The sequence below is a fragment of the Oscarella lobularis genome, chromosome 8 (assembly GCF_947507565.1).
Source record: "Oscarella lobularis chromosome 8, ooOscLobu1.1, whole genome shotgun sequence".
NCBI classification, from domain to species: domain Eukaryota; kingdom Metazoa; phylum Porifera; class Homoscleromorpha; order Homosclerophorida; family Oscarellidae; genus Oscarella; species Oscarella lobularis.
In genome coordinates, this window is record NC_089182.1 from 1,721,345 (window position 1) to 1,747,799 (window position 26,455).

The 26,455-nt window shown below is 45.1% G+C and overlaps 6 protein-coding genes and 2 long non-coding RNA genes across 15 annotated transcripts; 5 read left to right on the forward strand and 3 right to left on the reverse strand.

Moving 5' to 3' along the window:
• The first annotated feature begins 22 nt into the window (after positions 1-22).
• Positions 23-4,452, forward strand: LOC136190759 (ferric-chelate reductase 1-like). Of its 2 annotated transcripts, XM_065979018.1 has the most exons (20): positions 23-226; positions 283-921; positions 1,008-1,153; positions 1,224-1,336; positions 1,409-1,487; positions 1,536-1,706; positions 1,761-1,868; positions 1,931-2,078; positions 2,140-2,348; positions 2,403-2,572; positions 2,641-2,749; positions 2,803-2,950; positions 2,998-3,126; positions 3,196-3,326; positions 3,379-3,462; positions 3,527-3,601; positions 3,660-3,700; positions 3,755-3,813; positions 3,870-4,096; positions 4,171-4,452. In XM_065979018.1, the coding sequence occupies exons 2-20, from the start codon at positions 564-566 to the stop codon at positions 4,261-4,263; spliced, it is 2,598 nt and encodes an 865-aa protein (XP_065835090.1). In that variant the 5' UTR covers positions 23-226; positions 283-563; the 3' UTR covers positions 4,264-4,452. The 2 variants fall into 2 exon arrangements, with proteins under 2 accessions (XP_065835090.1, XP_065835091.1); XM_065979019.1 differs by lacking the exon at positions 23-226 and having other exon boundaries at positions 702-921.
• Positions 4,453-4,598: 146 nt separating this feature from the next.
• On the forward strand, positions 4,599-7,434 carry LOC136190761 (tetratricopeptide repeat protein 39B-like). The gene is made up of 18 exons (XM_065979020.1): positions 4,599-4,740; positions 4,787-4,894; positions 4,948-5,023; positions 5,071-5,126; positions 5,188-5,264; positions 5,322-5,389; positions 5,464-5,528; positions 5,582-5,681; positions 5,731-5,796; positions 5,852-6,028; positions 6,092-6,151; positions 6,201-6,292; positions 6,348-6,417; positions 6,478-6,684; positions 6,735-6,837; positions 6,886-7,003; positions 7,051-7,167; positions 7,215-7,434. The coding sequence occupies exons 1-18, from the start codon at positions 4,661-4,663 to the stop codon at positions 7,300-7,302; spliced, it is 1,728 nt and encodes a 575-aa protein (XP_065835092.1). The 5' UTR covers positions 4,599-4,660; the 3' UTR covers positions 7,303-7,434.
• On the reverse strand, positions 7,283-9,652 carry LOC136190762 (prolyl 4-hydroxylase subunit alpha-1-like). Its single transcript, XM_065979021.1, has 12 exons — positions 9,280-9,652; positions 9,044-9,226; positions 8,851-8,990; positions 8,546-8,800; positions 8,313-8,489; positions 8,184-8,254; positions 8,021-8,126; positions 7,916-7,969; positions 7,803-7,865; positions 7,676-7,744; positions 7,526-7,622; positions 7,283-7,469 (listed from the first exon to the last, which is right to left on the reverse strand). Exons 1-12 carry the CDS (start codon positions 9,629-9,631, stop codon positions 7,366-7,368), a joined length of 1,671 nt encoding a protein of 556 aa, XP_065835093.1. The 5' UTR covers positions 9,632-9,652; the 3' UTR covers positions 7,283-7,365.
• On the forward strand, positions 9,277-13,642 carry LOC136190763 (uncharacterized). Its single transcript, XR_010670616.1, has 3 exons — positions 9,277-12,354; positions 12,416-12,862; positions 12,934-13,642. It is a non-coding gene; the product is annotated as an uncharacterized lncRNA (long non-coding RNA).
• Positions 13,643-14,209: 567 nt separating this feature from the next.
• Positions 14,210-18,956, forward strand: LOC136190772 (RING finger protein 17-like). Of its 7 annotated transcripts, none has more exons than XM_065979032.1 (18): positions 14,210-15,003; positions 15,055-15,120; positions 15,172-15,325; positions 15,381-15,429; positions 15,497-15,712; positions 15,769-15,922; positions 15,983-16,183; positions 16,238-16,415; positions 16,470-16,654; positions 16,710-16,829; positions 16,885-16,968; positions 17,024-17,348; positions 17,402-17,715; positions 17,765-17,856; positions 17,907-18,111; positions 18,166-18,247; positions 18,284-18,376; positions 18,437-18,956. In XM_065979032.1, exons 1-15 carry the CDS (start codon positions 14,230-14,232, stop codon positions 17,926-17,928), a joined length of 2,934 nt encoding a protein of 977 aa, XP_065835104.1. In that variant the 5' UTR covers positions 14,210-14,229; the 3' UTR covers positions 17,929-18,111; positions 18,166-18,247; positions 18,284-18,376; positions 18,437-18,956. The 7 variants fall into 7 exon arrangements, with proteins under 7 accessions (XP_065835104.1, XP_065835105.1, XP_065835108.1 ...); XM_065979033.1 differs by having other exon boundaries at positions 18,300-18,376; XM_065979036.1 differs by having other exon boundaries at positions 18,223-18,376; positions 18,437-18,539; positions 18,739-18,955.
• A 91-nt stretch (positions 18,957-19,047) lies between these two features.
• On the reverse strand, positions 19,048-20,829 carry LOC136190775 (uncharacterized). Its single transcript, XR_010670618.1, has 2 exons — positions 20,111-20,829; positions 19,048-20,060 (listed from the first exon to the last, which is right to left on the reverse strand). It is a non-coding gene; the product is annotated as an uncharacterized lncRNA (long non-coding RNA).
• LOC136190773 (low-density lipoprotein receptor-related protein 8-like) lies at positions 20,298-23,878 on the forward strand. The gene is made up of 15 exons (XM_065979038.1): positions 20,298-20,447; positions 20,499-20,609; positions 20,694-20,813; positions 20,902-21,159; positions 21,219-21,344; positions 21,393-21,527; positions 21,578-21,697; positions 21,750-21,911; positions 21,960-22,091; positions 22,147-22,287; positions 22,337-22,757; positions 22,814-23,223; positions 23,288-23,470; positions 23,533-23,620; positions 23,684-23,878. The coding sequence occupies exons 1-15, from the start codon at positions 20,381-20,383 to the stop codon at positions 23,790-23,792; spliced, it is 2,583 nt and encodes an 860-aa protein (XP_065835110.1). The 5' UTR covers positions 20,298-20,380; the 3' UTR covers positions 23,793-23,878.
• Positions 23,651-26,429, reverse strand: LOC136190774 (axoneme-associated protein mst101(2)-like). Its single transcript, XM_065979039.1, has 10 exons — positions 26,375-26,429; positions 26,243-26,325; positions 26,031-26,190; positions 25,930-25,969; positions 25,645-25,879; positions 25,491-25,588; positions 25,088-25,435; positions 24,644-25,033; positions 24,400-24,594; positions 23,651-24,337 (listed from the first exon to the last, which is right to left on the reverse strand). The coding sequence occupies exons 1-10, from the start codon at positions 26,408-26,410 to the stop codon at positions 24,156-24,158; spliced, it is 1,767 nt and encodes a 588-aa protein (XP_065835111.1). The 5' UTR covers positions 26,411-26,429; the 3' UTR covers positions 23,651-24,155.
• Positions 26,430-26,455: the final 26 nt, after the last annotated feature.

The window sequence follows — 26,455 nt, forward strand, 5'->3', positions numbered from 1 at the left end:
TTCTTTTGTTTGCCAGTTGTCAACGTGTATTTGGGCATCTATGTTGCCGATGCTCAATTCGGCGGCTTTCTGGATCGCATTCCCGTTTACATTGTCATCGCTTGGACTGTGATCGCTTTCATCCATTGAAATGATTTTGGAGATCAAAGGCTATATGGCAAAGTCCGCTTCTGAAATAGAAATGAAAGGAAAAGGGGACCAATCGGAAGAGACTTCTGAACATGAGGTACGTGTACCCCCTAAACGAGTTAATAATACTAATTGCATTATGTCTATTATTAGAACAAGACTTCTGAGAAAGTTCTTCTCGTAGTTTATATGACTGTCAGTCTCGGCTTGGCCATCGCCATGGTGATTGTCGTTGGTGTTCGTAATCCGTGAGTTGTTGAATTCGGACAGAACTCGACGTTCTATTCCTCTGTGTACACGGTGACGTCGCGGCTCACCTATTTCATGTCACTGTTTTTTATCTCTCAGTCTCCGATAAACGTTTGCGTGTCTCTGTGGAGAAAAAGCGTTACGTTCTTCTCACTACAGAAAGCAGCACGAAACCTAAGAATTCGATGACGTCACGAAAGCCAATGAAATGGTCTCCCCAAACATTGCTAGTTATTCATCCGGGGGGAGGAAGACAACGACAGAGTAAGAGAACACACAGTGTACGAGTACCCACAGCACGTACTGCAGTCACCTGGCGACAGTTTCTCTTTCAAATGAGTCAATTCGGACTTTTTGCTGTCGCCGCTTTTCTTGCGACGCTGTCTACTCGGAGAGTCGACTGCGAACCGACCGGTGCGCCTGAATCCGTCTGTGAAAGCATGGAACCTTTTCACGGCCCGTCTCCTCAACCAATCGACACAAGCCCATATCGAGTGACAACGACAGCCCAAGACGGATATATACCGAGAGACGAGTACAACAGTAAGTTTGTCTCCTCGCAAAGTCGGATCCGCCGACTCCTTGAAGAAAAAAAGATCCTTCCTCATTTATCTCGTCTACTCGTTCAGTTACCATAGAACAGACGTCTGGTTCCGGGAAGGCCTTCAAAGGCTTCCTCTGCCAAGTGCGACCCCAAGACAAATCGTATTCGACGCAGGGAACGTTCGTCGTTTCGTCCAACGATCCCAAAGCGAAGACAATCTACTGCCCCGTGGTACATACGTATTATACATATACATATTTAATCTACTGATCGCACGTGCGATCACGTGGGTCACGTGCAGGGTTCTGGTGTGCAGGAAGAGGCGGCAGTTACGCACAAAAACCGTGGCGTCGTTTCGTCTCAGACGGTGCGTTGGACGGCTCCCGATGCAGGAAAAGGCAATCTTACTGCTGTGTACGTTCTTTCGAAAGCAATTTGTCCAACTTGAATTTGACAATATTTTTCCTTTTCTAAAATCCGATACAGCTGTACGGTTGTTCTTAAGTATGATACGTTCTGGGTTCAGATATCGTCGGCCCCCTTCGTTGAATTGCCACTTCCAAACGTAATATTTTATATTTTCTCCCATTACTATTTTTTTATTCTTGTACAGATTTCATGTAATGCGACATTTTGCTATCGCAACCCACCCAACTGCAAGCCAAGTACTTGCGACTATAGCGTCATCATTAATACAGATAGAGATAGAGGTCAAACGACAATTTCACTCGCTACAGTTCAAAGTGGAATGATTGCCTTGGGATTTTCAAGCGACACCTTGATGGTACCATATAAAATAATAAAAGAAATATGTAGACAATTGTATGTTGTCGTGGAGGGCGAAGACGACGTCGTCGGCTGTTATAGAACGAGTAACGGCAGCGTTGTCGTTGTCGACGCGTGGAACCCGAGTGGCCACGATCCAAATATCCTTGACACTCTAAATGCGAGTCTCGTCGTCTATTGGCTTATTTAGCTGTCTTTTACGAAGTGTTTTTTAATTAATAGAATCTTAATATGAGCGAGAGTAGCGGTTCTTACGTGAACGGTGTGTTGGAGTGCACTATCGTACGCCGACTGACAACGGAAGATGCAGATCACGATTACGATTGGACCCAGGATTGGTATCTTCTCTACGCGTACAGCTCCAATACGGGTTAGAATACTTATAGAATAATTAATCAATTAATTAGTCGATGCTATGGTCGTCTTTTCAGGACCCAGTCCTAATGGTTTTTTGCCTATTCATACCGTCAAACCAACAACAAGCGATGATAGGGTCATTATAGACCCTTTACCTCCAACTAATGCTACTACTACTTCTACTACCACACCTAATTCTGACTGTAGTGATACTTCTACATGTGTTCCTACTACTAATTCTGATACTCCTACTACCCCTCTTTCTTCTTGTCAGACTGGTGACGTAAGAGTTTAGTTGCAACATTTGCGTTTGCGATTTCACGTCACTTTTTTGCAGATTGATTTCAGCGATGGTAATGGGTTTATCTATCACGCCCCTTCTGGCTGCACTTCGAGAACGTGTGAGTACGGTTTGAAAATCGTCATTAAGGATGCGCAAGCCACAATACAACTGACCACAATCCACGACGGAATGATTGCTTTGGGATTTTCAGATGATAAGAATATGGAAAGACAACCCCTTACGATTAATTAATTAATTAATTAATTAGAAAATAACAATAAACTATTTTCTAGGGAGAAGATGATGTAGTTGGATGTGTTAGAACGGGCGATAGCACTGTTGTTGCCATGGATGCTTGGAATCCGAACGGTCAAAATGCAAACGTCCCAGATAGTATTAACGTAATGGCATAAATAATTCAGATTCACTAGAGTACGTAATTATAATTACCTAGAATCTTGATCAAGCTCGAAGTTGCGGTACCTTCACTAATGGAAGGATTCAATGTCAAATTGTTCGCGATCTTGTTTCAACGGATAGTGTTCAAGATTATGACTGGAGAGAAGACTGGTTTCTTCTGTTTGCATACAGCACTTCGACTGGTAATGATTATTTATAAGCAATTGAAGGAATTTACGTTTGGCTTTAGGATCTTCTGGTGGAGGTTTTCCGTTCCATTCAAATATTCCACTTACGACGGCAGAAAAAGTGAATATTTCTAGAAACGGTTCTGTTGACGCCGAATCTTCTGATCTTTCTCGCTACATCAAAGCTCACGGTCTCCGTCTTGTCTTATAAGCGTCGTTCGGTGTATCATTTAACTAAATATTGTCTTCTCTATTACTAGGAATTTTGATGATTATTGCTTGGATCGGTCTTGCATCGACTGGCATGCTATTGGCTCGTTATTACAAACATGTATACCCAAACGAAGAGCCGTCTTGCTGTTTTAGTGGAACACCTGCCGTCTGGTTTCAGGTAATACTAATACCAGATAGGAAATAATTTCGTCAATAGAAGTCATGCTTAGCTTCATCGAATGCATATGGTGACTACAGTTATCTTGAGCATTGCCGGCTTTATTGTCATCTTTGTTGGAGTCGAAGGCTGGACGGTCAGAATTCCTCGCGATAGGCACGCACTCTCTATACTGTACTGTACTGTGTGTTTGAACTCAGGCTGATGCTGGAGATTCGATTCGAAAATCTCATCCTATTATTGGAACAATTTGCGTTGCTCTTGCTTTAGCCCAGGTTAGAACAGCTGTTTTGTATCCAAAATTGAATTTTTCTGACTCAGGCATATTTTTAGCCAATAATGGCTATTTTTCGCTGTGGCCCAAGAGATTCCAAGTTAGACTTGCTCAGTCTCATTATCATTATTAATATGATTACTAATTATTATAGACGTCCCATATTTAATTGGGCCCACTTTCTCGTTGGATCAAGTGCTCTCATTTTAGGAAGTAATCTCAGTATCTGTCATGATGAACGGCACCTGAAGTCCTTTTCCCTTGTATAGTTGTCAACGTGTTCCTTGGCACGCGTCTTGCCATAAAGAGCCCACTCTCAACCAATAACATCCCATTTTACACGGTCATCGGTTGGACGGCGACAGCGCTCTGCATTTGGCTGATTTTTGATTTGAAAGCCTGCCTTGACAAGAGCGCAACCGGTGACGATGGTTTTGATATGGAAATGCACAAAGTGGGACAACGACCGGTTATCGTTTCTCAAGAGCCGTCTGAGGTAAACTAAAAGAAGATACACTGATTCTCTGGCAATATTATGTTAATTGATTGATTGATTGATTCTTCGGCTAGGATGCACTTTCCAAGCAAATTATTCTTGTCATTTATATGGTCATGAGTGTGGGCGCTGCTACGGTTATGTCTGTTTTTATAGGCATAGCTTAATTGGTGTCGCCCTACAGGACTACTCGCTCTGCGTTGCTTTATTCGTTATGTGAGTTTTATGCTGCTTTGTTTTGTGTCCTTAGAACTGTAGCTGAATGACCGCAGATCTATCTGCAAGAATAGCCTATGTGCATGTGCTGAATTGCTGATTCTGCCATAGACAGAGCATCATAAATCCGTGGTACAGTATCAAGTGTGGTCATAGTCTACTGCCCTGGTCTACTGGCAGCAGAGATAGCTGGCAAGGGTCTACTGGATAGTATCACGGATCTAAGATCCGTGATAGTATGCTGGACAAGCTGGACAGGGTATGCTGGATGTTTCTACTGTAGCGCGCGCGCTGCTTTAGCACTCGAATGGCAGAAAACGAGTCGGAAGACGAGGTTTGGCGCCTTCAATGCTCTATTTGAAACTTAGAGAGCGGTCTCAGTTTAAAGACGCCGTCCCGTCATTCGATTGGCCCCAACTAAGCGAAAGGTACGTCAATCTACGCCTCACTCACGCCAACGGCGTCGCTTTGCAGCGAAATTTCCGATCTTACGGACGCGCAAGGCATCCGAGACGCTGCCAAAGCTGTCAATTTGTGTCTGAACAATCGTTTTCACGAAGCGGAAAGCCTCCTCGGACGATGGCAAGTCGAAAAAAACGCGATGTTTGACGTCACAGACGATTTTTCTTTCTCAGGGCCGACGTCAGTATGTATCATTCGTTGGGATACGCAACTCTCATGTTTCTCCAAGCCGTAATGACGTTTGAAGAGGTGACTGACTATCAAATACATTTTTCTTCTTCAATTTACTTTTTTAGGAGGCCATTCTTCGAGCAAAGAAATTTGTCAAGCGAGCCATGAGAATTAGTGACGAGTTCGTGAGCGTTAGAATAAATCTAATTGTAAAATCTTATGTGCTTTTTTAATTAATTAAGTCGAAAAAAGAAATTTGGATTCTTGGAATCTATAGCGCATACTTTAAAAGGAAAAGGATTAGAAGATTATAATCAAGGTGTAAAAGAAAAAAATTATAAATGAAAATTAATTAATTAATAATGAGAAATTTTAGAGGAACTTCACAGTGAATTGTGCTTTGCTGATTGTCTTCTAATAAGGGCTCTTCTTACATTTATCCAGGTGAAAACTGTCACGCAAAGAAAATGAGCAATTAATCAATCAATTAATTAATTTGTTGCGTTATTATTTTTTAGGATGAAAATCTCATTAGTTTAATCCGAGGTGGCCTCAAAGTGCGAAAGTGTTATCAATCTTACAAGTAGCACAACTAAAATTTAATAATTTATTATTTAATTAATCAAATTGTTCAAGGGGCTGTTTTTCACTTTTGAAATCTGGGCGGAGTGCACAAGCCACGTCAGATATCGAATTCAAAGCAGGCGTTCATTTTGGAATAGGATCATTTAACTTGGTACATATAAAATCAATTCAAATCAAAATGTGACGTTGTGTAATTAAAGATGATTTCGACGCTGCCTTCCCGGGTGTTAAAACTTCTCGAATTTATTGGCTTTTCTGGCAACAAAGTAATGACGTCATGACTGGTAATAATAATATTTTTTATAAAAAGTAACCACTCAGAAATTGGGCGAGGAGGAGCTGTTGCTAGGCGCTGCAACGGACAGTCTGAGAGGGCCGATGTGTTCTCTTGTCTTTCTTGGCTATAATCTATTGGTTGTGCATCTCTTGGGAACAGGGGAATGTGACGTCAGCAATTCCAATCGCATTCTGGACAAGTGCTTGGAAGAATACCCAAACGTTAATACAGATTAACTAAACGAGTAGATAATCAATAATAACGTACACGTGACGTATGCGCAGGGCGCAATCTTTTTGTTCTTCGGCGGACGAATTAGATACATTCAAGGAAACGTCGACGAGGTCAGAATGAGAACGAGCTAATTACAATTATTAATTAGTTAACGTTTAGGCTATTGATTGGTATTCTCGATCTATATCCGCGCAAGCGCAGTGGATACAGTTACACCACATTTGCTATTGGGAGCTTATGTGGTGCAATTGGTAATACAGAGGAAATACTTACATAAATGTATAGGCGCCAATAGTTTTTAATCAGTCTGAAGGGAAATTGGCTAAAGGCTGCCGAATTGGCACAGACTCTATTTGACTCGAGTCGTTGGTCAAAAGTAAATATATTCATGACCCCATTTATGTCAATACTGTATATACTTGTGTCTAATTAATAGTCAACGTATTTGTATCAGAGAGCCGCTTTTCTAGCGATGCTCCAACCCTTTGGAAGCGACTTAGATGAGCCCATACTCGAATTGATGCGAGACGTTCCCAAATACAAACAGCGGATAGCCGGAAAATCGATACCCATAGAAAAATTTGCCGTCTATAAATCGACGATGTGTTTGACGCAAGGGAAACGACTTACGTTACCTGGGCTTGTAAATAGATTGAATACTCTGTAGATGGAGTTGTTGTGAAAATTATTTAGGAAATGGTCTATATATGGAACGGATTTTTGACGCTTGCCAAATCACCGAGACTTCTCGATTTGGTTTTGGTTGAATTGGACAAGGCGTTAAAATATTGCCAAAGTAAAATGTTATAATCGAAATTATTTATTATTAGTATTTACAATTTAGCACATGATTGTGTTCTCCTAAACGATTTGTGCCTGATTCAACTTCTCCGAGGAGTCAGTCTTCGCGATTTGGGTCAATTAGACGAAGCGGAACAATGTCTCACACAAGTTTTCTCAAAGTACATATAAAAAGGAAAATAAGCGTACCATAAGAAGAGGATTTTAGATACAAGGAATTGAAACATGATTCCTATTTGGCTCCTTACGCTAGAATGGAGCTAGGACTCCTCTACATCAAACGAGAAGAACTGGAGGGGGCAAAGAGTCATCTCAACGCGGCAAGGTATGAATCAATGGGGATTAGAAGGACGTTTTATTGAACGTCTTTAGAACGCAATACTCGAATTTTTTATTGGAGAGTCGATTGCATTTTCGCGTGCATTCGGCTTTTCTACAAATCGGAGAGAAAGAAAGCTAGGTATATTTCTGGTATTCGAGAGAGAAGAGACAGAAAAAAAGGAAAAAAAGCTAAAGCTTAAAATCAATAATTGTTTTCCGGAATGTGAATATCCCAGTTTTCATTGCGATTTATTTTGCACTTTTTGCGAAATTCCTGACCTCGCTCGTGAATCCACTTGTTGCAAACTGAAAGTAGATAAAATCGCATCGCTATTCAAAAAAGAGCCATTGAATTTTCTTACCCCATTTGGTTCCAGAAAGTACAGGACATCCTGCATGCCGAGTCAACCCGTCTCCGTCGCCTGACGGAAGAAGATTGTACCAAAACGAAGCATCACCCTAAAGCGTCAGGTAAAGCAAAACAATACACAAATAATAAATTATTATAGTACCTTTGATGGAATGATTCGAGCTCCAACTTTCGGAAAAACAGTTGCACCGCCAGCTTCAACGTCACTCATCTGATTACAGTAATAATAAAGGTAAGATACGGATAATCTATTTATTGCTTAGCCTTACGTAGAATAGAACTGTAGCTATTCTGTTGCCTCCTTCAGAATGACTAAAAGCTTCTTCTCCTTTCTAAAAACCAAATGTAATTTTTATTTACGTATTTGTTTTTAAATCATTACTCTGGCATAGTCAAAATGAGGTTCATATTGGCCCCCAATACCATAGTTGACAACCTTTGTAGATAAATAAAAAACCATAGACGGTATAATTATTGATTTATTTACCTGTAGTTGCTCAGCTGTTTCCATTGACAACCCAGTCATAGCTTCGATTCGATTATCAATAACCTGTATTGTGCCCGTATCATCAATCTCAGGCCCAAGCCAAGAACTAAAAAAGGCATTTATTTAATTAAACGTTACAGCTATGTCGGCAGGCCTCCCTTACCTTTTGCTAATACGATAATCAGCTGGCAAATATTTACCTTCAGCTGAATTGAAGGCAGTAGCACGATTCAGCTGATTATTAAAATTATTTAATAAATAAAATAGAATGTATATAGATGGTATGTGTTACCCTTGAATAGGCAAGTTCCTTGAGCCGATTCATCTCCGGCTCGCTGAGAACGTCTCGGAAGATGAGAATTGTTGGCTTAATGAATGCGACTTCCACTTTAACTGGTCTCAATATCAAACGCGGATGTCGCTTCCCCGTCGTATAATAACACTTCAGTCGCTTTTTTAGAGATTTTTTCTAAAGAAAAAGTCCACTTTGCAACTTTTCAAAATTCTTTTTGAGGCTACGCCCACCATTGGCACGGGTTCCCGGCACAAGTTCTCATATTGACGTCGTTCTCTTTCCCACTCATTGAGCTCGGACAATTCATCTTTTTTCTTTTTCTTTTCTTCTGAAGGAGCGTCGTTTCCTGTCTCGCCGCGTTTCTGACGATTCTCTTCAGCAGCAATTTCCTCGTAATGTCGAATATTTGAAGCGGCGCGAGGATGATCCGGATCCATAGCAAGCAGTTCCCGTGTCAATTTCAAAGCTTTCCGAACATTTCCTAACTATGTAAGTACATATCAATAAAATAGATAATCACCATTCGTTTCCCTACTTTGTATTCAGCAAAGGCCAAATAGTCGTACACTGTAGCAAGATCGATGTCTCCATTGTCTTCTTCTCCCATTTTTCTCACAGTTTGTTCCATCCAGTCTTTTGTTCGCTTATAATTCGTTGCTTCATAGGCAATAGTACCTACAGAAGAAAATCTTTTCTGTTGCTATGCGGCTAGCGCGCGTTATGGTTACCAAGGTAGAAGCAATCGGCAGCCGCCATCGGTTCCTTTTGATCACCAGGTATTTGCCCGTCTACGATATCGGCTGCAGACAAGGCATACGTGTGCTGAAGGCGCATGAGAGCGGTAGCGGCGCCGGATACGTCATCACTTGTCGGAAAGAGAGGCCGCCTCTCGTCGAGCGTCATCAAAAAGTCTATATATGGTCATCTTGAGGCGCATGCGTCGCACGCGTAACTTCGCCCTCACCTTTTTCGTTGTTCGACGGCTCATTGAGAAGATCCTCGACCTCTCGCCAGTCGGAAACGAATCGTCGGAGAAGCCGGTAAGCGTTAACGGGATGTCCTAAGTACTTGGCGACGTCAGCTGTCGCTTCGCTCGATATATTGCCCACGGAGCGCGCGAGCATCTTAATGCGATTCAGTCGCGCCTCTTCGGCGGCGACGTAACGCTGAAGTGATTCGGATAGATCGGCTTCGGTCGATACGAGGTTTTCCATGTGAGCGAGCGCCGTGTAGAGTTCGGCGTGCGTCTCGGGAACGTTGAGTGATACGAGCACGGCGAGAAGAACGACGAGAATCGTTCGCCAAGCTTGCTCCATTGTTGTCCTAATCGAATACGGGGGATGTAGCTAAGTGGCCACGTGGGGTCCTTGCGCGCGTTCAAGACAAAGCATCTGTGGGCCAAAGTCAGAAGTGTCACGGAATTTCGTCGGCGGAAAGATTGGAAGAGCTAAAAGTCTACCAAAAATCACTAGAAAGAGACAGATCAGCAAGCCAGTGCTAGCAGTCCATTTCAGTTGGGAGTTAGTGTGCTCTTTCGGCTGGCCATTCTCTTATACCGCTAGACTTTCCTTTCTTTATTTGTCATTTTTCCTTTTCTCTTCTCCATCCAAACCTACTAGTAAGTCCTATGGTGAGATGATTTCTTCACGTTTGCTTATAGACAGCAGAGTACAATAAACGCGTACGCTCGCCTCAATCACGGGAAAACGTGCTCACGTGGAAAACCTCGCAATCAGCATACGTCCGCGCAGGAACGTTGCAAAAATCTAGTGCACAGTGTAGAGGTTGTGCACGCGACTTGAAGAACGATAGCAGCACTCAAGACAGACATGAAGACATCAACAGGGCCATGGGTTCAGTTTCTAGAATAGATCCTGTTTACTACTCAATAACCCTTTCTAACCGCATCAGCAATCAAAACGTCACTCTCAGAACAGACATGCAAAGCAAAAAGCAAATTTCAAAGCGTGGTTCGAACTTTTGCGTAAGACGTCAGAGAATTGTGTCAATGAAGACAATTATTTTCGCGGCGATTACGATGGCTTGCCAAAGCCAGCGTTTACGTCTCTTTGCATTCTCGAAAATAATCTGCGAGGGATCGACATCCATTGCAATTTTCACGAAGACTCTTTTCGGGACAACAGCAGTTTCGTCTCTTCTTTCGATCATCCTGTTCACTTCTGCTTTTGTGATAATTTGCGGTGCTCTCTTGTGCACGGCAGTGAGATGTTTTATGAGCAGGTCGTGCGTGCTCTCTTTTTCAAACACGAGTCTCTTCACGTTTTCTCTCGTTCCGTCGTTTTTCAATTTCGCGGCCATCATGACGGTCACGTTGAAGCCGAGCTATTGCAAGTCGATCAACGTGTCTGCCTTTATATTTGAGCCCACGTCTGTGTCTGTCACGGCAAATTCAACGTGTTTTCATCCTGTACGCTTCCTAGGAGCCGTTTGAAGAAAAGGATTAGGTTACTTGCTGTGCCAGTTGTGCCTGCTTTGTATCATACCTCTGACTGTGCAGACTACTGCAGCAGAAAAAAGAAGAATGAAGGTGACGGTGACTGACATATTTCCCTTTGCAGTGTTTGCACCAGCTCTTGCTCTCAAACACCGGCAGCTTGCACTTGAGTGGCGTCGATTTCCCAATTCCTTAGAATTTATACCCTTCGCCGTAACCTCACTCGCCGGATGTATCCGATCAAAATCGGTCGTTCTGATCACGGTCAAGAAACGAGCTGTCTAAGGTCAGATCAAACTAGATGAAATCTCTTCCGGTCGGTCGATTGCGAAGTTTACAATGTGCATACGGTTTTGCATGCGAATTGAAGAACGAAAGCACCACTCAGACAAACAGACCATAAACAAAGCCATGGGTTCAGTTTGTAGGAAAATTTCCTGTCTACTACTTAACCCTTGTTAACCGCGTCAACAATTAGGCCAACGATCATGACGAAGAAGGAAACGATGGCAGTGATGATGCCGCGCTTACGCCTCGTTTGAAACACAAACGACAAATCCTGTGAGGGATCTACGTCCATTCCGAGTTTCAAAACGCTACGTTGTGGCTTGGCAACGGCGTGGTCATCCACAAACGAGTTAGGATTTGCGTTTCTTTTTTCAATCACCTTTCTCACTTCTGCTTCGGTGAGGAGTTCCGGGATTTCCTGGTGCACAGCCATGATATGCTCCACTACCAAATCATGCGAGGTCTCTTTTTCGTAGATGATTCTCTTTGTGTGCTCTCTCTTTCCGTCGGCTCTCAATTGAGCACTCATGGTGACGGTCACGTTAAAGCCGAGCTCTCTCAATCTGTCCAACGTGTCCGCCGTTATATCTCTGCTCGAGTCCGTGTCCATCAGGTCAAGTTCCGTTCTGACCTCTTCCAAAACAGTTCCTAGTTGCAAACGAGAAACGATTAGGTGACGACGAGGCTGCGAAAGAAGCGTGCTATTGCTGTTAGCTCAGAAGTCCACTATACTTCAACTGCAAACATTTTTTTCTTGCCCGGCTTGCATGCTCAATACCTCTGACTGTGCAGACGGCTGCGGCGGAAAGAAGGAGGAGGATGTTGACGGTGATCATTGGCGTAGCCTTGAACTCTTGATGTCACGCTTAGTCGTTGAGGTAGGACTGGCTTTGTCTTCGAATTTCTTCGAATTTATACGCTGCGAGCTCGGCACTGAAACCGGGGAGGGTAAACCTTCGCGAGGGAACGGATCTCTGTTGCCATTGGTATCTTGAGCAGACATGCATGCGTGTCATGGTGAACGCGGAACTCGGCGCGCATTTTTATGAGGTGTACACGAATTTGAGCCAGTGCATGTAATTGAGTCCGCGTCTTGTCAAAAAGACGTGCACGTGAGCATGGTAACGGCACGTTGACGCGGAACGCGACGTGCAATCTTAGCCTAAGCTTTTCTTTTGTATACGGCTTTTGCGCAGAAGCAGATTAGCGGGAGAGTGTAGTAATATGGATGGTATTCCGGTTAGACTCCAAAAGATACTTCCTTAACCTCGCATCCGGTAACTTGGGAACTAAAAGGTAGTCATAAGCAACGCCGACTCGCCGCGGCCATATGAAGAGATATCATTTTTTTATGCAGAGATGGTAGGCTATTGATAGATCCTCAGTATCATCGACCTTTACTATCAATCGGCCCCACCCGAACTACTACTAATGCAGGCTCCGAAGTCATTTTGACTTCAGAACGGAGCGGGCAATAGAAAAGACCTTCATTGCGCGATGACAGCGCGAGTGAAGAATGCGCGGGTGTTAGTTGACAAACGGAGTCACACCGGCAAAGTGAAAGATTCAATTACCGTAACTGAACTACACACGGCAACGAGCGAGCAAGCTATTTATCTCTGCAGAGCTTTCTCCAGCAGAAACTGTAGCCTCGATTTCCACTAGCGCGCTTTGCATGGGGGCATGGTTATCCGTCGGCTTGCAGAGCTAGGACGCATTTTTCTCTTGGTAGTGCTTCTATTCCAACTACAAACGCACGAAACTGCCAAAAATAGTCCCGAACTAATTACCAAAATCCCCTCAGGTACATAGACGCGCTCACATGGCAACTTGAAACGTTCACGGATCTAATCTGATTTATTGCATTGTCTGTAGGATCAAGCTGAGAAGACACAGTGACACTTCGAACATCTCGATCTCGATCCTAAAGATACCGTGAGCGTTTTTCGTACTTTGTCGCTGCTGCCGCTTTTCTGCTGATTGGCGTCAGTACGAGATCGAAATTTAGTGGACAATTTGTTGGTCACGTCTGGCACCGTTGAAGACGCTACGGAGTCTCGAATGTGCATGATTTGCTCGTTCTTCACTTCGGAATCGTCAATCTCGTAGTCTGCTGATCAGGCCGGCCAGGGGTCCGCTCGTGCATCGTGATAAAAGAATCAACTAATCATTGAGTTTTCTACTCCTGCAGACGAACACCAGACGTCAATAAAGAGCATAAATTGGCACGACAGCGAGCGAGCGAGCGAGCAAAACAGAGTTAGCGAACAGAAGTAATAAATGCACCGATGTCAGTCTCGACTTGTCAATTCGAAGTTCATTCTGATTGGGGTCAAGTTCGACGTTAAGTCTGAGAGTGAACATAGCGTGAGATTCGTTGCCGTTGGCGACGCCGCCGGGACGGCGTTTGTGTTGAAGTATGCGTGCCACTTCCTCCGATGTGATGACCTCCGGCACGTGCTGGCGCAAGGCGAAGAGATCGGTGTCGAGAGCGTCGTGCCGAATTTTCTTTTCTTTTCGTAGATGAGCTTTCTTTCGGTTCGTTTGCTTTCCGTCGCTTTTCATGTGAGTCATGACAATAATTCTCAAGTCGTAGCCGAGGTCTCTTAGTTTGCTCAGAGTTTCGGATGTGATTTGTTCTTTCTTCACTTCGGAATCGCTGATCTCGTAGTCCATTCTCGTCTCAGACGAAATATCGCCTATATACGATAGAAGAAAAGGTGCACGAAAAACAAGAATGCGTTTCAGTTGACATGGCACCTTTGACTGCCAAGAAAATGACAGCAAAAGCAATAACAATCGTGACAGTGATAGACATTGACGGCGCCCTTTTCCTTGCTGTCTTGCGCGAACACCAACAACTTGCACTTGAGTGGCTTCGTTTTCCCCAATTCTTTAGAATTTATAGGTGTTTCACCGGCACGTGACAAGCCGGATGCAGTGCAGGTACATTGGGATCAAACTGATCGAAATCGGATTGAAGTGATTGCGGTCGAAGAACGAGCTCGAGCTGATTTAGGTCAAATCAAAACTGGATGTGTTCACATCCTTATTCTCGCCTTTGTTCTCCAGACCACAGCAATGTGCCCAGCAATGTAGACATTCTGCAAAAGAGTGACGTCATTAGAGCGTGCGTGCGTGCTAAAGTTCCCGTACAACAGGAAAAAGCGCATGGCCAGCGTAGATTTGCAGGGCGATCTGAAGCAGCTCTTCGAGCGCTTCGAAGAAGATTTCATGGAGCGAGTGCACGATTTCGAAGAAGAGCTAATTCGGCGCAAGACCCAGCTCGAACAAGGCGAAAAGAATCTGGGGGAGGAGCGCACTGCTTTCGATAAAGAAAAAAAGCGACTTCGAGCCGAAAAGGAGGAATTTCGCAAGCAAAAAGAGGACTTTAGACGCAAAAAACAGTCGTACGAAGAAGAAAATCGCAGCCAATCCGAGGAAAAAGTCGCCGAACCGCCCGAACCTGAACCTGTCGCCGAAGCGTCAGTGTTCGCATCACGTGACATTCGCTATTTTTCATCGCAAAGCCGAGTGACGTCATCGAGCGAGCCCCGCCCTCCGCTGATGAGGGAGCAAGTTGTCATTTCGCACGCTGATTCGCCCTCTTCGTTCTATGTTCAAAAGGTGGAACAACAGCGGGAAATAGATCATATCTCGCAACTCGTCAACGAAGCAGGAAACAGAAGTCACGTGACCGCATCTCTTCCTTCCGGCTCGTATCAAGAGGGCGATCCTTGCATTGCTTTGTTTTCGGATGATAATAAATGGTATCGGGGGTGTGTCGCTTCGGTGGGAAACGGTCATCTCGTTCACTACGTCGACTTTGGCAATTCGGAGTATGTTCATCTTGCTAATATGAGACCAGCTCTGCCGGAATTGAGAGATTTGGAGCCAATGGCAAGGAAGTGTTCTCTGGCTAACATCAAGCCTATTGGAAGCAGAGTGAGCAAGTAGAATAATTTGAAGGATCATAAAATTATTGATTTTTTACAGGATTGGAGTTCACAGGCTCTGGCGGATTTCGAGCGTCTTGCCATGAGACAACCCGTGGCAATGAAAGTAATAAGTTCACATATAGGAATAGTTTAACCATAGACATTGTTTATGAAGGTTATATGTGTCTATCCGCTTGCTATTGATTTTGAGTTGTCTCTTGAAGACAAGCGGGACATAGGAAAGCCAGGAGTTGAGACGGTGGCTCAAGCGCTCGTTTATTTGGGACATGCTGTCAATCTAGTCCCCCAAGCAACAGCTCCTGGATTTGGTACACCCATTTCATTTTGTACGTAAATGTATGAATGACTGCCATCTTTTTTTAGTACGGGCGCCAAGGCCATTTGCGGCTGAAAGAAGTCAATTTGAGCAAACGTAGATACCTAACTGATTACTATTTTTTGAGTTTTCTAACTTCAGAGGCTGACTGTTTTTTTTGTAGTTCTTTTCGTCATCCCGGAAGTAGTCCTGTCCGCACGCAAAATTTCGTCTCAGTCAATCCAATGACGGCATCATTGCCAGCCAGTTTTCCGCAGCAACAAAGAGAAATTCCGGCTCTCAGTCCTATTCCCCCGTTCTTTCATGGCGCCATCACCCACATTGTCTCTCTGAGCGAGTTCTCTGTGCGAGCACTGCTTCCAGACAATGCTGTGACCAGGTGATGTTGCTGTGCTCAATGGCGGCTAATTCTTATTGACAATTGTTTTTGTTTAGCATGACTAGTGAACTGCAAAGTTTTTGTGCTAACGGGGAGCGGTCAGGAATCACTGATTTCGCTCCAGGGTTGTATTGTTCTGCTCAAGCTTCCAACAGCTTTTCTTGGGAAAGAGCAAAAATTGTGAATCGAACTAGCCAGAGCGCAGTACAGGTACCAGGAGAAAAATCAATAAATGTACAAGTTAATTAACATTCGTTGCTTTCCCCGTAGGTTACTTTTGTTGATCTTGGCGTGAACGAAACAGTCCCTGTGGCCAGTCTAAGATCATTGCCTAATGAGTTTCGTTCTGTGCCACGTCAGAGCTTCGCCTGCTCCTTGGCCAATATTCCCAGCACCGGGGATTCAAACAGGGCGGTAGAAAGGATGGAGACGTTAACACGTAACGAAACATGCCGTTTCAAAGTGGTAGAGGTGAGTCGATAATTTTGGTAAATAATATTAATTAAATGTGTTTATTTAATTAAGGATGCTGAATTGTACCACACTGCAGTGTCTGTTCAGCTTTCAGACGGCCGTAACCTAGTGGACCTCTTGTTTCAACCTCAGTCCTATCTTCCGCCTGTTCTGCCTCAGAGCAGCAAGTTTGAGGTGGCAATTATCCACGTTGACGACGACGGTCTCATTCATGCCCAATTGCTCAATAGTGAGATCATAACTATTTAATTTGAATAAATGTATAACTTTTAATTATTGATAGATAGCGAAGAATTGGACAGAGTTCAAACGTATCTCGCGGAGAAATTTGTAGATGACAGCGGCACTAGAGGAGTTTCACTGAGCGCGTTGAAGCCAGGGCAAATCTGTTCCTGTCAGTTCCCTGACGATGGACAGTGGTATCGAGGTCGAATAATCGATGTCGATGTCCACAAATCACATGTCAAAGTGAGTATTAATCTTACGTGTGTCTAAATAATTATGGGTGAATAAATATGATTAGGTTCTCTACGTTGATTTTGGAAATACCGAGATCGTTTCCGTTGACAATGTGAGACTCGAACCCGTTCTCCTTAACGTTCCCCAGTTGAGTTTTGAAATGGAACAGAAGAACCTAGCTCAAGTATATAAAACTACTTGAAACAATTTCTAAAATTGACCTTCTCTTATTTATATAGGTCTTTGGAAAGAATCCGCAGGGAGCTCTCAAACGGATAAAAGATCTCGTGAACGAGACGTTTCCTGCTAGAAAAATAGACGCAGTACGTATTTTGAAACCTATATTTGAAGATGACGTCTAAAATAACTTTCATCTAGAGCAATGATCGTTTGATTGTTGACTTAGTTTTACCAAACGGTAAACAGCTCAGTGACGCTCTTTTGGAGCTGATCTTGAGGCCGAGTTCTCGCAGTTCGGACGACAGCGGCATCATTTATCCGCCACCTGACTCGGTTGCGAATTACGCCACGCCGTTTCCCGTTCAAGTTACGGATGTCATCGCTCCTGACTGCGTCTACGTTCGACGCCTTTATGATCCAAATTCTCCGGAAGAGCGGCAGTATCGAGAACTCCAGGAGAAACTGAACGCGCCCGACTTCTGGAGAAAATGTCAAGGCGTAGGACCGGTTGACATCAAAAAAGGTTGGCGCTGTGGGAATACATGTATAAAACGTGACTAACTGTCTCTTTCTAAGGAAATGTTTGCGTGGCTCGTTATTCTGACGGGGAGATCTACAGAGCCAAAATATGTGAACATCTGATAGAAAATAAAGACGGGTCTTTATCTGCAAAAGTTTTCTACCCTGATTTCGGCACAACGGAGGAAACAATTCTTGACCGTGTTCGCCTCATACCCGCTGATCTCTTCAACTCCGTTCCTAGTCAAGCGATTATGTTGCGCTTGTCAGGAATTACTCCTGTGGGAGGTCCTAGCGCTGATTGGACTTCCTTTGCCATGGCAAAAGTAAAGGAGATTATTCGACAAGGCCATTGGAGTGTTGTCAAACAGGTATTAGCCCGAGTCTTCGAAAGATAATTTTTAGAAACTTTGTTTCTAGAAAGAGGAGAAGGAGTTTATTGAAGGACTCCTCGTGGATGGGAAGGGCAACTCTGTGACTAATTTGCTCATTCAAAGCGGTCATGCCAAAAGGTGCAAACGTCATTTTCCAATTTCCTAAAAGTAATTTATTTTGTTTCTAGACCGGATGAATCTTCAGTTTGAAAATCATGCCGCATCCAGGACAATGTTAAAATTATTAATGTGAAGTCACGTGATCTAACCCCAGCGTCATTCTCGCGCAGCCTCCTCGCTTCACAACTGGCCCCTAGTAGCCCCCCTAGTACAGGACTAAGGAGAGAGCTCCTCATTTTTCCTCGCCACTGCACGTGCTCTACTCACCAGCAGGTTTGTCCGCTCTCCCGCACCGTCCTTCCACTCCTCACAGTCGACTTTCATTAGCGAAGACGCGTTTGCTCACTGAATTGCTTCTTTTCGAGCTCTTTTTTTGTTTCGCAGCGGCTTGTTGAAGCGCCGATAACCGGTGAGGCCTCTTCTAAGGACACCGCATCGTTTTCAGGGTTCTTCCACTTCAGTTGACTTTAGGAAAGGGCAAGACGCACTCTTCTTTCTCTGTTTCTTCTTTTCAAGCTTCTTCTCCGTCGCACAAAAGGTGGGGCCTCTTTTTGCCTACGTCGGTCTTAGTATGGAGTGTCTCTTTATTTTGTCGCAGCCCTGTTCTAGTTTCAGAATCTACAGCCGTTGTTGTCCCCCGTCCATCATAAATCCCTTGAAGGATATGATCATGTAGATATATCCCTGATAATTCGGTCGAAGTAAGCTCAATCACGCCTCTGACTACCCAGACCTCTCTGCTGTGCAAGATTTCTTATAAGTGATCGCGAAACGCTATTTGAGAGACGGTTGCTGGTCGCGTCTGTGTGAGTGTACAAAATAAATCCGGCCAGTGGAGAGGGGTCGCTTGAAAGAGGGGCCATTGTACTGTAACAACTAAGCACATTTGCTTTTCTTTAGCCTTTTATTTGGAGCTTACTTGAACCTGAAGGTCGCTGAGGAAGAAAGAACAATTTTTTAATTAAATTGCATGAATGTGCTACGTAGTAGACACTACACGCACGAACGCCCGCGCGCGCGCACAGGGCTTTAAAGCCTCGTGCTAGTGCGTTGAAAGTCCCTGCTAGTGCGCGCGTCAGCCTGGGTCTCGTTTGCGCGTTGTATTGGCCATTAGCGCGCGCAAGCAAAACCTTGTGATTTAGTCAGGTCACCTGACCCTTCACGGGTCAGGTGACCCGACTAGTAGATTTTAGGCGTGAGTACGTAAAGTAGGAGAAGCTATGTTCAAATTTTATTCAATAAAGTCCCGGATGTAAAAAAATTGAACAAAAAATAGTCGCACCCTTCTTATTTGTTGCGAGAAGAGGAACGCCGCGCGCCCCTCCCCGCTGCTCATCTCTCCCAAATGGGAGAGATGAGCTTTGCCCACCTCTCTCCATTGGAGAGAGAGATGAGCTTTGCCCACCTCTCTCCATTGGAGAGAGAGGTGGGCTCCGCACTCCTTGTCCTCGGCGTCTTCTTAGGTGCTCCTTGTCCTCTTCTCAACCCACTCCCATTGAGGAGAGCGAGCCGGGACCTAACCTCCCCCCAGGTCCAAGGGGTGTGACATACTCCCATGTCATCCAGGGCAGACTTTCACCCAAGCCGCACGGAGGAGAGCACATTAGACGAGTTAACCTCCAGCTCCCAAGGAGGTGGGATCACCCAATCATCCCGCAGGTTGAGGCCTTCAGTATACCCCTTTAAGGCCCAAAGGGGGTACCCTCGCCACCGGGGCACGGGGGGAGTCATTAACCCAAGACCCGGGAGGACCGCGATTTTGCCCACAGCGTCTTGCCCAAGTGGGGGATGGTAGTTATCACTCATGCCACCAAGAGTAGGGCCGCTCTATCGCCCCGGCAGAGGTGCGGCCTCTTTTCGCTCTCGGCCCAGAGGGATGGCTGCGTCTGCCTCGTCGGATTGGGGGAACGACTACGCGACAAAACAATTGGCAGACGAGGAAACAAAGCAATGTACCTTGACTCTTGAATAAGGAAGAGAGGAAAAATCGCCGTCCAAAGTCCGAAGTGTCGACCTTTTCAATAGTGTACTATGTTCAAAAAACAATTGACCTGACTAAAAGCATCGTTAATAAACGACAACATCATCGGATTCCGTTATCCATTGATCAGAGAAGCCAGTCGTGTAAAAACGGAATCACGGAATCACGCTGTGGCTGCGTGGTACAGTATCGTGTTCATCCCGGAAGAGGCGGGCAAATGGAAATATAAAGAGGCTGTCTTCTAAGAAAGCAAGCCGCACCACTCTGACGCAAACGTGCCCTACCACTCACCGCGCTCAACAAGAATACCCATTCGGAGAGCTAAAGGACGAAATGCACTTCGGAGACTTCTTCCGGATTAATTAACCAAATCAACTTGTCGTCCAAGGGCTTTCGAAGTCGAACTTCGTTCAAAGAATTTCCGGTCGGCGATGAGCCAAGTCAACAGTCGAGCATGTGATTGCCTTGCCAGCCAATGAGCGCTCGATCTCTTCGTACCGTGTACCGTACTATTTATTTACGCGAGTGGAGCGAGGCGAGAACGCCCTGCGGACGAAACAGATGACGACGAACGTAGGAGCTCTGCTTCTTCTTCTCATCTCTCTTCTTTTCGTTCCTCGTTTCGACGGTAAGCGCATTCGACACGTCAAAACGACGAGACAACTCGGTTAATCATCAGCCGCGTGCAATTCGGACGATTTTCAATGCGCCGACGGCAAATGCATTCCGCGAGCTTGGCGTTGCGATCGATACTTCGATTGCGACGACGATTCGGACGAAGACGGCTGCGGTAAGCAATTTTTTACGCCGTCTGGCGCAACGCCAGCCGAACGTTTTGGGGCGTTGGACCGGAAATGACTCGCGTTCTCTCTAGGACATACCTGTAAGCCGACCGAGTTCATATGCGAGGACGGATCGTGCATCGATTCGGCGTGGATATGCGACGGCGATTCGGACTGTACGAAGGGATCCGACGAGGACGAAGGACTTTGCGGTAGGCTACGTGACGGATGTCGTGACGTTGTATAGAACGCGCACGCGCTCGCTCGCGCGCTCGCTCGCCCGCCCTTTTCTAATTTTAGCGAAGCACACGTGCCCGCCGAATGAGTGGAAATGCCCGCGCGGCGTCTGCATACCTGAAAGTTGGAAATGCGACGGCGAGGACGATTGTCGCGACGGGGATCGATCGGACGAAATCGGCTGTCCCGTGTCGGCCAGTCCGAGTCGGTGCGGGTCGTCGCAATTCGAATGTCATAACGGACAGTGCATATCGAAACACTGGCAATGCGACACGGAAGACGATTGCGGCGACGGATCAGACGAAACGGACGCCACTTGCTGTAATGATCAGGATATCTAGAAATTAATTAGAAATATATAAATAGTCACGTGACTATAGCGAGATCGTGTCCGCCGAACGAGTTCACCTGTCGTAGCGGGCAATGCATTCCCGCACTGTGGCGATGCGACACCGAAAATGACTGCATTGATGGAACAGACGAAGTCCTATGCACGCAACCGACAGGTAGTCTATAAAGATTCATTAGTCATTTGTCCCTATTATGATTAAAAGGTACTGTTGGGCCAACTCTTAATCCGTGTGCTCCAAACAAATTCTCCTGCGACGATAAAAGAGATTGCATCTTCCAAGACTGGGTTTGCGACCAGGAGCATGACTGTTTCGACGGATCAGACGAAAAAGATTGCGGTAGGCGTTTCCCATTGCGTGTGCATACCTCCATAACGTTTTATATATAGCCACGGATGCTCCGTGTCAGGATTCGGAATTCACGTGCCGCGGCAACGGGAAATGCATTTCCGTCGCGAAGCTCTGCGACGGAAACGGAGATTGTTTCCACAACGACGACGAGTTGAATTGTGCGTTGAATTATTGAATCGGTAAACGCGAATCACGTCCCTTTGTGCACAGGCTCGACTCCTACTCCGACGCCGACAGCCAGTAGTTGCAGCGATCGCGAATTCCATTGCAGCCAATCAAGCGGAACGTGCGTCTCCGTGGACAAAGTGTGCGACGGTAACCGGAACTGTCCAAATGGAGAAGACGAAGCGGAGAAGTTATGTGAAAGCAGACGTACGTCATGAAATTAGTCGAAATTATTTAATCGGTACCTGCGTGCAGGAGTCGATGAGTGCCTGAGTCGGGCAGCGAATAACTGCTCCCTGAGCCGAAATGAGAAATGCGTTGATGATAAATTTGGGTATCACTGCGAATGCCAATCCGGATACAGCAGACAAGATGGAACTTGCAAAGGCGAGAAAACAAACAAAAATATCGATATCATCTAAATGAAAATATTTATTTCTAGATACAAATGAGTGTTTGCTTGGAGTCTGTCACCAGCAGTGCGTCAACTTGAGAGGGAGCTACAAGTGCAGCTGTTTTCCCGGATTCGAACCGATCCCCGACGACGAACACAAGACGCACTCGAGCCAATGCCGAGCTACCGGCAAGCCAATAAGATTAAATAAATAAATAATATTATATATATTTCCTAGGAACTCCGTATATTATATACGTCCACAATGACGGGATACATAAAATTGAATTAACGGGAGGCAGCGTCAAAACCATTGTCCGCCGTCTACACAGTCCCGTAGCAATCGATTACAATTACGAGAACAAGGTCGTTTACTGGATCGACAATGAACACAGAGCTCTATATCAGGCTCCACTTGAATCGACTTCGGATCAACTGAACGAAACGGAAAGAGACAAACACGAGCGTCTTTATAAGGGGCAGGGAACAATTCAGAAAGTCGACGGTCTCGCTTTCAATTGGATCAATAATCAGTTATTTTGGACGGACGCGGGGACGAGGACAATCGAGCGATTCGAGCTTATTTCAAAAAAGATAACGACGATAATCAAGTCCGGTTTGGACGAACCGAGAGCGATCGTCTTAGATCCAGCCAACGAGTAAATAATAAATAATAATAATAATAATAGTTTTCGACATTGATTTTTAAATTAAGGCACGTGTATTTTTCTGATTGGGGTATCAGTAACGGAATAATCGAGCGTTCGCGACTGGACGGAAAGCAGCGAACGCGAATTCACACGGGAACGAGAGAGTCACCTGAGTTTCCAGACGGTCTAGCCTTGGATTTAAATCGCGGATATTTATATTGGATCGATTCCCGACGCGACGTCATACAGCGAGCCAACTTGGACGGAAGCGACGTCAAGATCGTGTGGATTTCTCCTAAGGACACAAAACCGTTTGGATTCGACTTATTTTTGAATAAGTTTTACATGACTGAGAGGCTATTGGATGAGGAGGCCATAGCTTCGGTGACGATGAGTGGATCGGTGAGTTATTTGAGAAGGCATATGACGCACGAACCGTTGGGGCTCAAAGTCGTTCATCAATCAAAGCAACTACGTGCGTCAAAAATAATCAATTATATATGTATATATATATATATATATATCTATTTGATGTCTAGGCGACGTTAGGAATTTGTGTGACAAGGAGAACGGCGGTTGCGACGACGTGTGCAAAATGGAAGGAGATCGGGCTATTTGCGGGTGCACGCAATTGGGCTACACGTTGTCGCCGGACTTGAGAACTTGTGTCAGTGTATCAACAACTACTGGACCGGTCTCCAAAGATAATTCAAGTCTCGGAAGTAAGAAACCCCGTCGTGTGCTTATACGATTATTATTATTAATTCTTTATTTACTATATCAGTTGGCGTTATTATTGGTATTGTTGTGGGCGCAGCTATTCTGATCGCTATTATTATTATTATTATCGTCTTCTTTGTCCGAAGGACTCAGTAAGTCAACATTTAGGCAAAATATGGTACATAAGATAAATTGTGTTTTTTTTTATTTTAAAGCAATAAGGGTGACTTTAATTTTGACAATCCTGCCTACATTGCTTCGGACGACGTAGTTGAAATCAAAGCAGAATCGGAAGTACCCAATAACTTTTCAAAGCATGTGTAGTCACAGACAAAAAAGGTCGTTTAGCGTGAGATTTTTAGAGCTGACTGCGTGTTAGTAATTTTAAAACGAAAAATGACGCAAGCACACGTCTTTTAGTTCTGCGCGGAGCGGACAAGTGAGTTCAATTTAGGTGAATTGCAGCGGACTCTCTATACGAGCGCGTCTATGTTAAGTACCTCGCGCTGAATCCCAGGCGTCGATCGGAGAGGAAAGCGTGTTGGAGCACGTGTTCGGTTCCGAACATGCGCTAACGGAACTCGTAAACCGCAAATAGTATTTCCCTTCATACCTGAAAACACGACACGTTCTCTCATTTGTAATCAAACCAAAATAACTAATGTTCCTCAAAATACGACTTTTTACTCAGGGCTCTTCTGCCTTCTTAGCCTTTGGCTGAGATTTCGGCAACGAAGAAAACTTCAAAGAAGACGCCATTGCACTTCGACGTCCAATCGTCGACTGGCTGCCAAGTTTCAGCAACGGCGGATGCTGTACCACCCTCGGCGAAGCGACCTGCGAAGGGCTAGCCTTAGCCAGGCCTTTTCCTAAACCAAAAAAATAATAACTCATAATTAATTAATTAATTAAAAAACACGAAAATCTTTACGACTCAATCTCCGAACGTCTTTCGTTAACGCCAATATCTTTGTCGCCGATGCCGCCGCGGAATCAGGAGCATCCGAGTCAGAGTCGGAGACGTCCACGTCGCTATGAGACTCCTTTGGTTTCGTAGCCGACAAAACGTTCTCTATTGTCGCACAACGTTTGGGCGATGACGTCGGCTTTTCGTCGTCTGATGAATCTACGAAACTAGATCCATCTCCCGTTTCCTTACACGTAACAGTCTTTACCGATAAATTCATTCGAAGCGAATTGTCCCCGTTTGCGGACGAATGTCGACTTTGCTGTCGTCTCAGACGACGATGTTTTCGCCGGAGAGTCAGAGACGACAACGTCAGCTGGAGATTGTTTCTCTGGTGTTGGAGACTTTGTAACGGTTTCGTTCATTTCGGCGATTCGAGCTTTGGGTGACAAGCACTTGTCGTCGACGATGTGAGAAAGTTGGTCGTCTCTCGTTCTTTCGTCGTCGTCGTCGTCGGCGGCGGCTTTGACTTCCGTTTGAGGGATCGTCGTTGACGTCGTCGTCGCCGTCGTCGATTTGATTTTGTTGAGCAGGTTTTCGTTTGAGAAGGAATTCCTCTTCATTTTCCTCCTCTTTCTCTTCTTCGTCTTTTTCGTAACTGTAAATACGAGGCCGGAGCATGAGATAACGGCTGAATCGCGAATATCCTTACCGATGCAGTGCTCCCCCTTCTCATCTACTTCTTTTTCTTTTTCAGCAGCATTCCCTATCTGCCTATCTTCGCTTCTTTCGTCTGCCTTTTTCTTCTCGGCCGCCCGTTTCTCGGCCGCCACTTTCTCGGCCGCCACTTTCTCGGCCGCCCGTTTCTCAGCCGCCCGTTTCTCGGCCGCCCGTTTCTCTGCCGCCACTTTCTCCGCCGCCACTTTCTCTGCCGCCTCTTCCTCCTCCTCAGCGTGTTTGTCACAGCTACCTTGAATTTCGTCGTCTTGGCTACTAGCTGCTTGGTCATCTATAATCATTTCCTCGTCGGCGTCATCACCTTCGTTCTTCTCGTAACTAGCTGTATTGCACATAAAAATTATCAAAAGTACATCGAGAAAAAGAGTAGTACCTACCACAAGTATTTTCAACGCTTTCTCTTTCCTTTACGGGCTCTTCTTTCTCCGCCAATCCTTCATAAATGTCCTCATTCACCGTTTTTCGCTTCCCTGCTCTAAAGACAAAAAAATCACATTTTTATTCGTCACATCTAGCGTCGTGCCTGTTCACCTTTTTTTTCTCGTTACGAGTTCAACGCCGGGAAAAAGGGCCGCGAGAATCTCCACAAAGCGTTCGCGCGAGACGAACTTGTCTCGCTGTTGCTCCTCTTCAAAGCCCTCGCTCCAATATCGTGTATAGACGCCCGTCTGCGACAGCACGCTGCCTTTTTTCTCCACATAATGCAAACGTAGCCACGACACTAATCGATCATCCATTTCGACGTCATCTTCGGCATCGTTTTTGCCTTAGAAAGAAAAGATATGGCGTCAATAATTTTTCTTCGTTTATTTTTACTTCGATCTTGAACGGTGACAACTGCGTCCTTCTCACTAACCTAAAAAATTTACTTAATTAGATTAATTAATTAAAGTAATTAATTAATTAATGAAAATTACAATTTTATTCTGACTCTGAGAACGCTGCACGTCTTGGAATCCCACGTCTTTTTTTCCGACAATCGCAATAAGACGCGGATTCGATTCGAGATGGTGGAGTCGAAGTTGAGAATGGAGATCGTAACCCTCCTCCGTTCGAAAGTGATCGATGCACAGCGGCCTGAAAGAAGCAAAAACGATCGCACGCGCGAAAGGGAACGCGTTTCGCTTACGATTCCGGCTTGTAGAGATCGTTGTACGCTTCCTCCGCCACGCGAACGACTTCGGAGAACTGGGCGTCTTTCTCGACTGCAACCTGACGTCGAAAAGACTATAGAAACGTCGGCGAATTAGATCTGGCGTACCAGGAACTTTCTATCGTCGACGGAGACACGAATCATCGTCGAATCATATTCTGTTTTGAATTCAACCCATCGGTCACGTGT